This window comes from Trichosporon asahii (assembly GCF_000293215.1).
Source record: "Trichosporon asahii var. asahii CBS 2479 unplaced genomic scaffold scaffold00071, whole genome shotgun sequence".
Classification (NCBI taxonomy): domain Eukaryota; kingdom Fungi; phylum Basidiomycota; class Tremellomycetes; order Trichosporonales; family Trichosporonaceae; genus Trichosporon; species Trichosporon asahii.
The window spans coordinates 232,831-243,844 of record NW_014040854.1 but is presented as its reverse complement, the minus strand read 5'-3'; the positions used below and the strand labels follow the sequence as shown (position 1 = coordinate 243,844).

The 11,014-nt window shown below is 60.4% G+C and overlaps 6 protein-coding genes across 6 annotated transcripts; 2 read left to right on the top strand and 4 right to left on the bottom strand.

Moving 5' to 3' along the window:
- Window positions 1–52: 52 nt before the first annotated feature.
- On the bottom strand, window positions 53–1,035 carry A1Q1_04959 (60s ribosomal protein l7; the record flags this gene model as incomplete). Its single annotated transcript, XM_014321766.1, has 2 exons — window positions 53–772; window positions 901–1,035. 2 exons carry the CDS (start codon window positions 1,033–1,035, stop codon window positions 53–55), a joined length of 855 nt encoding a protein of 284 aa, XP_014177241.1.
- Window positions 1,036–2,395: 1,360 nt separating this feature from the next.
- On the bottom strand, window positions 2,396–2,653 carry A1Q1_04958 (uncharacterized protein; the record flags this gene model as incomplete). The annotated part of the gene is made up of 2 exons (XM_014321765.1): window positions 2,396–2,571; window positions 2,614–2,653. 2 exons carry the CDS (start codon window positions 2,651–2,653, stop codon window positions 2,396–2,398), a joined length of 216 nt encoding a protein of 71 aa, XP_014177240.1.
- Window positions 2,654–3,538: 885 nt separating this feature from the next.
- On the bottom strand, window positions 3,539–4,400 carry A1Q1_04957 (uncharacterized protein; the record flags this gene model as incomplete). Its single annotated transcript, XM_014321764.1, has 5 exons — window positions 3,539–3,658; window positions 3,704–3,868; window positions 3,915–3,975; window positions 4,056–4,162; window positions 4,206–4,400. 5 exons carry the CDS (start codon window positions 4,398–4,400, stop codon window positions 3,539–3,541), a joined length of 648 nt encoding a protein of 215 aa, XP_014177239.1.
- A 1,294-nt stretch (window positions 4,401–5,694) lies between these two features.
- A1Q1_04956 (uncharacterized protein) lies at window positions 5,695–7,583 on the top strand (the record flags this gene model as incomplete). Its single annotated transcript, XM_014321763.1, has 2 exons — window positions 5,695–6,081; window positions 6,183–7,583. The coding sequence occupies 2 exons, from the start codon at window positions 5,695–5,697 to the stop codon at window positions 7,581–7,583; spliced, it is 1,788 nt and encodes a 595-aa protein (XP_014177238.1).
- Window positions 7,584–7,801: 218 nt separating this feature from the next.
- On the bottom strand, window positions 7,802–9,202 carry A1Q1_04955 (uncharacterized protein; the record flags this gene model as incomplete). Its single annotated transcript, XM_014321762.1, has 6 exons — window positions 7,802–7,998; window positions 8,071–8,425; window positions 8,492–8,857; window positions 8,911–8,982; window positions 9,044–9,109; window positions 9,179–9,202. The coding sequence occupies 6 exons, from the start codon at window positions 9,200–9,202 to the stop codon at window positions 7,802–7,804; spliced, it is 1,080 nt and encodes a 359-aa protein (XP_014177237.1).
- Window positions 9,203–9,241: 39 nt separating this feature from the next.
- A1Q1_04954 (uncharacterized protein) lies at window positions 9,242–10,975 on the top strand (the record flags this gene model as incomplete). The annotated part of the gene is made up of 3 exons (XM_014321761.1): window positions 9,242–10,280; window positions 10,326–10,531; window positions 10,607–10,975. The coding sequence occupies 3 exons, from the start codon at window positions 9,242–9,244 to the stop codon at window positions 10,973–10,975; spliced, it is 1,614 nt and encodes a 537-aa protein (XP_014177236.1).
- Between the last annotated feature and the right edge of the window lie 39 nt (window positions 10,976–11,014).

Here is an 11,014-nt window from a genome sequence, read left to right as displayed (position 1 = left end):
TTCGTCCCTAACTCCTCAACCATCACGCTATACGATCTATAACGTAGAGCGCTTAAGCCATCTGGTGGATGAGCTTGGAGATGTGCTGCTCACGGTTTCCGGTGTCACCGCCCTCAATGTAGTTGAGGAACTTCCTGGGGCGCCAGCCTCCGTTGGGGTTGGAGAGCTTGAAGGGCCAGAGGAAGGTGGTGGCCTGCTTGAAGTTGGGGCCGCAGGTGGCGATCTCGTGGACGAGGTCCTCCATGCAGACAATGCCGAACTTGCCGAGGTTGGCCTCGATGATGGCGTTGTCGGTGATGGGGATGCGCTGGCCGTTGACCTTGGCGTAACCGCGCTTGTAGACGAGCTCGCGGATGGCCTTGAGGTTGGGCTCACCGTAGGCGATGTAGGGCTCAACGAGGCGGAGCATCTGCTCGGTAGCCTTGGTGACGCGGATGAAGACACCGTTGTTGATCTGGAGGAGGCGGAGAAGCTGGAGGATCTTCTTGGGCTTAGGGGCAAGCTTGGAGATACCCTTAAGACGGATGACGAAGTAGACCTTGGGCTGGGCAGCAACGTAGAAGTCGCCAGACTTGCGGGCCTCGCGCTTCAGGCGGATCTCCTCACGCTCCTTGGCGGCGTACTCCTTGACGTACTCGTCGGCACGCTTGAAGATGACCTTGCGCTTGGCCTTCTGCGACTTGCGGGCCTCGGCGGCAGCCTGGAGCTTGGCCTCACGAGTGGCCTCGTTGGTGCGGCGCTTCTTGAGGAGCGTCTCCGGGGCAAGGATCTGCTGTAGGAGTGTTAGCACATGAACAATGAGAGGTGTGACGCGGGTCGTCGAGTCGAAGAGCAGGCGGTCGTCTGATAGGTTGCGGTTCTTGAAACTTTGAACGATCCTTCCGTCCCAGTGCTATGCACTCTGTCCTTCCAATCCTCGTCTGCAGCTTCCATTCCAGCCCTTCTCCAGCGCGCATAGCCTCGCCGTCGTCGTGCGCAACCCAGGATCCTTCGTCCAGCCCGTCCTTCCACCGGTTCAAAGTTCCACAACCTCATCCGCAAATTTGACTTCAGACGACCAGTTCCAGCTCTTCCAACTTCGGACCCGCGGTAGATCGGTACGAACCTCGTTCGAGGGGACGCTGTGCATGTCAGTGGGATGCTCGTAGTGTCGCTTGTCCTCGCTGTACGTACTTGGAAGCCGCCATTTTTGATCGAAGTTTGAGGGATGAGAGAAAGGGATCCAACGAACTGTAGCCTTCACAAACTGCACGCCAGACTGGGCAGCCCAGCATCGAAACTGCCCGTGGCTGGCTGCCAGTTTTTCGGCGTTTCGGCGTTTCCCAAATCTTCGTGTTGCCACCACGTGGATTTCAGTTTGGCCACCCTCAAAACGCCGGGCGCCTGAGTGTGGCACTTGCGTTCAGGCACGCGCGTCAGGTGCAAGATACCGTGAATCGAGCTTGATCACCGATGCACCCGTGTTAGATAGCGGAGGGAGCAGCGTGCACAGCAGCACGCACACACGGCCCAGTGACTGCATACAGCTATGTTACAAATTTGGGTGCTTGGTGGGCTCCTGAAAACCAACACAATGAAAACTGAGTGGCTGGGGGAGGTGGAGGGCCGTTTGCTTTATTGTTGGATTGCGAGGAAGACACCGAGATTGATGAGCAGTCCCTTGAGGTCAGTCACTGCATCCCGACGAGGCCATACCCTAGCGCTTCGCATCCTCGCGAGCCATGGTGCGGACGATCTGAAGAGCCTCCTCGTTCTCGTCGGCGTTGTAAGGCTTGAGACCGAACGCGAGGCAGAAGTTAGTCCAGTCACCGTAGCTCTTGACAATGGCGCGCTCCTCGGGCGTGAGAGGCGGCTCTGCCTGTCAGCTCATGGCTCATCCACGCGCCCCCAGCTCTCACGGAGGACGTTGAGGGAGGGCATTGCTGGATGTGAGGTTGCGATGGCGAGCTCGAGAGCGATGATGAGGGAAGCCAAGCCAGGTACTGATGGGAACCGGACGATGACAACGGAATGCAAGACGCGTCCAGACATGGCCCAGACATGGCGGAGCGCGCCCAGGGTTTCACACGTGACCTGACGTCAGGGCACTTGGTTTATCCCCGCATTCAGTGTCCTGTGTCCTGAGCGACGCCAACGATGAGCGGACTTTGCTGTGCGACTAATGATGCATGCATGCGCAGACACCCGTCGCCGGAGGTCCGACGACCAGTGCTGCCAGCGTCGGTTTCGTGAACAGGACGCAGAAATACAACTTCTAAGGCGAGCTGTAAGAGTGACAGCTCGATTTTGGGCGAGGGGGAGAGGCCGAGATACGCCACTCTGCCCCAGTGGGCTAACGAACTTATTTGGATGGGGGGTGGTGCGGGGTTGCGAGTGGGGTGGTGATGATCGATGATCAACGGCGCGAGATCTGGCCATACCACAGATCGGCCTGCACCATCTGCTTGACGACCGCGTGCGCCTCCTCGATGTCGGTCGCCTTGGTCGGCTTGAACCCGTACACGGCGCAGAACTCGGCCCAGCCGCCGTAGCCGTTCACGAGCTCGTTCTCGGGCGGCGAGAGCGGGGGCTCTGCTCGTCAGATCAGTCACGCGAGGCGGGTGGGTCACTCACGGAGGTTGTCCAGGCGGTCGAGGCTGGCGACGTCGGGCATCTCGAGCAGTGCGAGGGGGGCGAGCGGGTGGTCGTGGTCTCGTGAGAGATGGACAAACACAACTGCAGCAGCAGTGGTGGAAATAAGAGCGCGTTGCAGTGCTTGCGAAGCGCGAAATTATGTGAGCCACACCACTCTACCACCCGGACGAGGCATTGCTGGCAGATGTGTCGACCGACCTGTGTCCCGGGCACACGAGAGCGCCACCCTGCGCGCCCTGCGATGATGCTTTACCCTGCCCAAGCTGCGCGCCTGTCCCACCCGTTGACCGGGGCCGTAGACCGCGGGTCCACCGTGTCGTAAGACGGAGGAAGCTAAAGGCAGGAGGACTGCGCCTGCGCATCCACCAGCACAAGCGAAAGGCACCACGGCACCCCGATTGATAAGAGATCGGAATAGTGAATGCCGCGCGTCCACTGCCAGCCCACCACAGGTAAGCTTTGGCAGCAGATCTGCACCCACTCGTGCGGTCGAGAACAACGCGCCCTGCCCCGCTCGCCCGCCGTGCTGAGACCAAGGTGCCCTGCCATGTTTGTGCTTGGCAGTGTGGAGCCGGCTCAACCGTACATCGGGCTTGCGCGATGCGGGGGTGTGGGGTAGCCTGCAGCATGCAGCAAAGGACGTGGGCGCTGCATTGCGTGCTCTGTCCAGATTCACTCTGCGCCTCTGCGCCTCGCATTCTGCATTTGCATTCACAACTGCCCCTCGATTTAACTTTCTCGACTACGTAGTAATATTCCGATTTCCGACACCTACCATGCACATCACTTCTCCGGCCTCCGGCCCGTGCCTTGAGTAAACCGACCGGACTATGTAGCTCCGCTAGGCACGAGCACGCACGCCCACGCGGGCTCGGTGATGCTTCGGCGGCCTCACAGCCTCCTCCTAGTCGTCGTCCTTCTTCTTCTCCTCGTCGTCGTCGGCGTCGTTCTTAATCTCGTCGAAGCAGACGCAGATCGCGGCCATCAGACTAATGTCGACGTTGGGCGCGACGGTGAGGCAGTACTGACGGGGTATTAGGCGTGGAAGGGGGAAGCCGCAAACACTCACCGTCTGCTTGTCCGCCGCAAAGTCGGTGACGTTGACGAGCTCGCGCGCAATGTGGCCGAGCGAGGTGCCGTCGTCGAGCTTGAGCTTCGCGGTGCGGCCCCACATGTCGCCGTCCAGGTGCAGGGTCTTGCGCTCACCGCCGATGCTGATGAAGGTCGCCGCGAGCTTGGTGCCCACTGAACGTTAGCACAATGGACTCTATGCAACGTACTGCCACGGCGGATGTGGACCTCAAAGCCCTCCTTGCCGTTGTCGAGGTTGCCGACCATGGACTTGCGAGGGGAGCTCTTGTCGGTCGAAATGTTGAAGAGCAGGTTGCCGTTGGTGTCGTACAGCTCTAGCGTCAGCTCACGATGACAGGGCTAGAAGCTGACTCTTGCGGTCGTGCAGCGACAGCATGCTGCCGGAACACTTGAGCACGGGCTGCTGGGTGGTCGCATCGGTGATCGAGAAATCGTCCTGAGCATTAGGGATTGGAGCAGCTAGCGATCTCTAAGCTTACACCGCTGATGGAGAAGAGTGACTCCTTCAGGACCAGAGTGGTCAGCTGGCTCTTGCACATCTGCGGGTGGACGCCGATGGGCTCGGGGACTGCCTCGAGCTTGCCGCCGGTGGAGTAGATAAAGTCGAAGAGACCCATGTTCTTGATGGACTTGGCTAGACGCTTGACGATGAGGATGAGCGCGTAGGTGATCATGAGAGCGAGACTGGTCGACCCGCTGAACTGCTGCTCTTATGTCTGGGAGACCGTCGAGCTCGTCGGCGCTGGACATCAGACGACGAGCGTCATGAGGTGTGTGAGCAGATTTGTTAGATCTCAGATCCTTCCTGACATGGTCTGCTTATGGTGTGTGTTGCGCCGTGCACACGACAACGTACTCGATGTTTGCAGTGCACTTGGCAGCACATGACTAGAACAGAGTGTGTGTATCCCGTTCATGACGCCGCGGTGATCCGTCCGAGCCGGATGAGTGTCGGTGAGGTAGACGTCAGTATTGCTTTGCTGCCAAATGGTAAGAGCTGGGTCCCTATGAGCGCTGAGGTAGCGCTGCAGCGGTTCGGAATCCTCACGACGGCTGTTCATGCTCTACCTTCTAAGGTAGAGCATGTCGGCGGTCGGAAGTGTTGACTGGACGCCCTCACTCCGTAACGAGCGCCTCATCTTGTGTCACCTGGAGAGTCGACGCTCCAGGCTGATGATTGGCAGATCGTTGGATTCAGGTACGGGCCCCAGGTCGCTGGATCCGATCTCCGACGTCGCCGTCGCCGTGAGTCCTTTCAGGCAGAGTCAGGACAAGCATGTCTGCGCCAGCGCGAGGGAGGCTGAAAGCGCAGTCCCTGCTGTCAACGCCAGAACGGCCTGGCTGAATTCATGTGTAGAAGGCCGTTGTCAGCCAGTCCGCGATTGCTGTCGTCAGCATTCCCTTTACGCTATTCCAGGAAGCGAAAGGCGGGGTGGGGAAGCTCGGATGCTTTCCCGGGCGAGTGGACTGGAAATGAGCCGGGCTCTTCAGGTCAGCCCGAGCGCTTTCCGAAGCTTCAAGTACGCAGATTGTTGCAGAGGGCGACGAGTTGTGAACGGTTGTATAGAAGCTGTTGAAGAATAGCGAGTTGGCAAATCGGACAGACTACAAAGGAGGATGAGAGATCTTGGACGATGCCGGCGGTGTGGTCGGTTAAACAATGGAATGGCCTAAGGCAGGGGAGGCTCGCAGGGATTGGGCTCATCGGCGGCCCCCGTCAGTCACTGGAGTCCACTTGCAGTCACCCCTGGGCCCCTGGCACCGCACCGTACAGTGCCGCCTCAAGCCAAGCTCGTGCCCGACACCTCCTCGCCCTAAGCCATCCCAGTCGCCCTTGGCTCCCTGCTCGCCGCCATCTTTCATCCAACGCCCAGCGACCTGCTTTGTCAACACACCCCATTCCCACACATCACTGCCGCCAACCCACACACATACTCCCATTGCATCCTCCATACGAGACCCACCCCCATGTCGCGTCCCCTCGCTGGCCCATCGCCGCTGGGTGGCCCGAGTCCTCGCCCCGGCCCGAGCCCACGGACTGGCCCTTCCCCACTCGGCGGACCGAGTCCTCGGCCCATCAACGGCCCCAGTCCCCGTACAGCTCCCAGCCCACGAGCAGCTCCCAGTCCCGTCGCCTCTTCCGGCGCCGCCGCCGTCGCCCAGCGCAACCTCTCCACTCCGACTCGCCCGTCACCAGTTAGCTTAGCGGGTCCCAGTCCCCAGGGATCCAGCCCCAGTGCGCTGAAGCGCGGCGCAGGTCCCGCCGATAAGCAACGAGATCCCAAGAAGCCCAAGCTTGCACCGGGTCCCTCATGGATTGTTGACAAGGTGGAAGTCATGCAGCAGCAGTACAAGGTGAGTTCGTATAGCTGCGTGGGTCGCATCGCAGGTCGTAAACCTCGGCTCGAACAGTCCACATCGCATCGTGAAGGCCTCCATTCTCGTCGACATCACAGGGTCGTGTGATCAGAAGGCTGGCGACGAAGCCGGACGAGGAATCTGTCGCACGGACATGTGCTGACTTCCAGGATGCCCTGATAGCCGCGACGATGATTCTGCAATATCAGGCCGACAGCCGAGCGATCGGATACAAGTCGAAGACGCCGCGGAAGCTCGAGCTTCGACTAGAAACGGCGTGGCGGAACTACGATGCTGTGCGACGACAGGTGGAGTGGTTTATCGCGCAGAATGTGGAGTACGCGGCCGCCCCGGAGAAGTTCATGAAGGCTCGACCCCCGCCGTTGCCCCTCGCACCCATGACTTTACCGACCCCAAGCCCAAGCATCCCAGCACACATGCAGGGCAACACGCCAAAGGCCGCTGCTGCCGCATCTCCGATTCAGCTTGGCGCTGCCAGTCTGCTGTCGAACCAGCCGGCGCCGCCGGCAAGTGCAAGCGTACCTGGAGGGTTTCCCGAGGGCTTGCTTGACGGCAGCCTGAACTTGGACGGCATGAACATGGAGGAGCTGAATGCTTTCATCGGCGGTGCGCAGAACGGCAATGTCAATGGCGGCAACGACATGAACATGCCGCAGCAGATGCAGGTCCCGGACGTCCCGCAGAATACGGACAACCCGCCCGATCAGACCGCGATGACGCCGAACACGTCCAACCTGCTCAACACACTCCAGGGCAACACGACCGACGCCGCGCAGAACCCGCAGGCGCAATCGCAACCCCCACAACCAGCTGGCGACTTCGAGTTCAACTTTGGCGAGAACGGCGGCGTCGACCTGACCTCCATCGACTTGAGTGCGTTCGACGATCTGTTCCCCGAGGACTCGACCGTTGGCGATGCGATGGGCGCGCCCGGCAGCGCTCCAGACGCGACCGCGCCTGCACCCGCGAACGAGGAGAAGAAAGATGATCAGCCTCCAGCTGCTACCGCGGAGCAGCCTGCGGCGACTGGAGACCAGAGCCAGACCCAAAACGGACAGCAGCAGCAACAGCAGCAACAACCCCAGGAGCAGCAGCAGCAACAACAGCCCACACCGCAACCGCCGCAATCGGCATCGCCGCAGAAGCCTGCTACACCAGCTCAACCTGCTCAGCCCGCCCAGCCGCCCGCCGAGAGTGCTCCCCCGGCCCAGCCCGCTCCCGATGCTGCACCTCCTCAGCCGGCTCCTGTCCCCGTCGCCGCAGCTGCAACCGAGCCTGCCCCGGTCCCGGATCCTGTCCCCGTCCCTGTGCCCGAGCCCGAGCAGAAGACCGACGACACGAGCAACGGTCTCGGTGGCTTCGACACGGGCAATGGTATCGGCGACATGGACCTCAACTTTGACGATTTCAACTTTGGCGACATCATCCCGGACGTCAACGACCCCGACTTTGAGAGCATGTTCGCAGAGTTCGAATGATCCGCCTGTCCGTCCCTACCAACACCTCCCCCTCACACTCTATAACGATCTAGAATCTTGCCACCTTGTCAACTCCCCGCTAACCCCCCTGTGCGAGATCGCGCTCCGGCTTGGCGACCGACGCCACGTCCCCAGCCTGATTAGACTTGTATCCATCTGTACTTACAACATGTACATAAGATCCCAACCACCTGGTATTCCTATCTATGGTATCTAACTCATGCCGCAGCGGGCACATCGATGCCGACGTCATCCCATGCCCGCCCGCTCGGGTTCGAGGGCTTGTAGCTGATGTTGTGCTCGAGCTTGACGTTGTGCTCGCACACGCCGCATTTTCGCGTCATCGTCGTCATTGTCCCGACCTCGGCGAGGTGCAGGCGCGCCTGGTTCATGTTGTACTTGACGAGTCCGGCTTCTGTCTGTCAGCTGGGCAACGAAATAGATCAGGTAGCTGAGAGGTCCCCAAAACGAGAAGAGGGTGACTCACCAACAGTCGGGTCGACGCCGACAACCATGGCAAACGTGTTGCGCGTCATGGGCTCGAGCACGACTGTGACGCCGTCAAACTGAGCGTCAAAGCCGTAAAACTGTTCCCCCGTCTTCTGGCACGTTTTGCGGAAGCTCTTGACGATTTCCGAAATCTTCTCGAACCGCTCCGGATCGAGGCCGGGCACGCCTTTCGCCTTCTCGACGTCATCAGCCTCGCTCGAGTCCGAGTCCAGGGGCGAGCCGCTCTTGGCCATGATGAGGAAGGTCTCGCTCTCGAACGCGGCAATCTCGGCCGCACCCAGCATGTCGCGGAGGTATGTCAAGTGCGCGGAGATCAGCTTGATGTTCGGGATCTGCGTGTGGATCACATTCGACCAGGCCTGGAACTTTGTCAGCTTGTGCGAGACTGAGCAGCTCACCTTGTACAGCGACTCGTCCCAGATACTTGTCGGGAAGCAGCGGCACCCGCCCGCGCCGTCCACATCCTTGCTCAGCTTGTCGTTCAGCGCCAGCACCTCGTCCCGCCGCTCTTGGTACTTGGTTCGCTTCGGGTCTTCGCTGTCGACCAGGTCCATCTTGTTCATCAGGACCCAGACGCCGGCGTCGGGCGAGTTCTCCCGCAGGGCACTCAGGTTGTCCTCGAAGTAGTGCAGGTCCTTCTCCCACTCCGTAGACGTCATGTCGAACACGTAGATCAGCACCGCCACGTTCGAGAAGATCGTGTCGCGCTGCGCCGACAGATAGTTGTCCAGGAAGGCATCTTGGCCTCCGCAGTCCCACAGGTTCTGTTTGTCAGCTCCAGGTCGGGGATCATCCAGCTGAAAAGATGCCTACGTACCAAGACGAGCGAGCCGAGAAGTCGGACTGCAGACTGCTCCACATCGATCGTGGCGCCTAGCCGCCGCGTGTCCTTTGCGGTGTAGTTTGAGCTTGTCCGTCAGCCAAATTCCTGATCCTACACGGCGACTCACAAGATGACCGAGCGCATCGAGGTCTTGCCAGACCCTGTTTGTTAGTTGTATGAACAAGCCCGACAACTAGATACGCACCCGACTTGCCCATCAGCAGCACCTGCCCGTCAGCTCAGGCCAAGAACTCAAGCTCACCTTTCGTCGTTGCGCCGAGGACATGGTGAGGGTGCTCGGGTGGTTGTTATCGAGGTGAATGCGATGTCGCGGAGCCCGGATCCAGTGGTCCATGACGCACCTGACGCCGCCGCTGCGGTTTGTCTAATGGGTGCGGCCGTGGGAGAGTTGTCCAGGGTGAAGGCAACCAAGGCACGGCAAGATGAAGTCATGAAAGCGGCGCGACGCGCCCGATATTTCCTGCGTTCACCACAACACTTTTACTCCAACGCTCCGATCACGATCGCAAGCAGCTTGCTACGGCCGGCTGGGACGACTTGTTGTTTATTATTGGGTGGCGAAAAGAAAGTTGAGAGTGTTGAGAAAGGACAACAGCAAGGAAGCAAGGATAAACCAAAGCAGTCGACCGCAAACGGACGGCTACCCAGATTCTGCCCGAACTCGACCTTGCCTCGCCCAAACCGCGACCCGCGACCCCAACGCTCGCCGACTCTCGCTGCAGCAGGTCCAGCAAACAAGCACGATACGCACGTCCTCCGACTCTGCGATATGCCGTATCGCAATTCGCTGAGGCGCGGGCCTCCCAAGCCGAACGCGAGCGAGGCGGGCAGGGGCGCCAGCACGCGCCAGGCCGCGGCCCAGACACCCAAGCGGAACGCACGTACCGCCTTAAACGCCACCAAGGGGGGCAAGGGGCGTGGGGCAACACGGGCCAACGAGCGCGCGGACAATGGCGACGCGCACGAGCCCACAGGGATGACCTCTGACGAGGACGAGGACAGTGAATCAGAATCCTCCTCAGATGGGGAGGACGAGGACGATGCGTCCGGGGCGTCGGAGGTGTCCGACTCGGAGGAGGCCGACGGGGAGAGCGACGCGTTCGAGCCCAGTGCGTCTGAACAGGAGGTCGAGGACGACATTGAGTCGGTCGTCAGTGAGGACCTCGACGCTACGCCGAAGGTTGGACGGAAACGCGGTGCAGGTGCCAAAGCACCGGCGGCGAAGAGGCGGAAAAAAGCCGCAGAGGAAGAGGAGGAGGACGACGAGGACGACATCGAGCTTGAGCCGGGACAGAAGATCGTTGCCCGTATCAAGGTCTACCCCGCACCGAAGACGGGGCAAGGTAGGTCTTCAAGCTGCCATTCATGGACCGTCAGCTGACGTTCAGTACCACCCGGCCAGATCTCGCGCAACACGCTCGACTTCCTGACGCACCTTCAGTACCCGAAATACAACACGCGCGAATGGTTCAAGTCGCACGAGCCGACGTTCCGGCAAGCGGAGAAGGAGTGGCACGACTTTGTTCAAGTGATGCAGATCAAGTTCAACGAGGCCGACGACGAGCTGCCGGTCCTGCCGTCGCGGGATATCTGCGTGAGCTCTCCATATTCCAGCGCAAACTGACATCAGTACCGGATCTACCGCGACGTGCGATTCTCCAGCGACAAGTCTCCGTACAAGTCGCACTTTGGCCTGTCGTACTCGCGCTCCGGGCGCAAGGGCATCTGGGCAGGGTACCACCTCTACATCGAGCCCGGGGGCCACACGGCGATGGCATGCGGCGCGTGGCAGCCCGAGAAAAATGTGCTGGCCAACATTCGCCGGCGCATCCTCTCCAACCCCCAGCAGCTGCGTGATGCCATTGAGCGTCCCGAGTTCGTGGCCATGTTCGGCCCAGCGAAGCCGCACCCGAAAGGCAAGAGACAGAACGTGTTTGGACAGAAGGACGAGCTCAAGATTGCCCCGAAGGGCATCGATAAGACGCACAAGGACATCGACCTGCTCCGCATGCGCAGCTTCACGGCTGTCCGGAGGTAAGCTCGAGGGCGCCGATGGAAGCTGATATTCAGGTTCTCG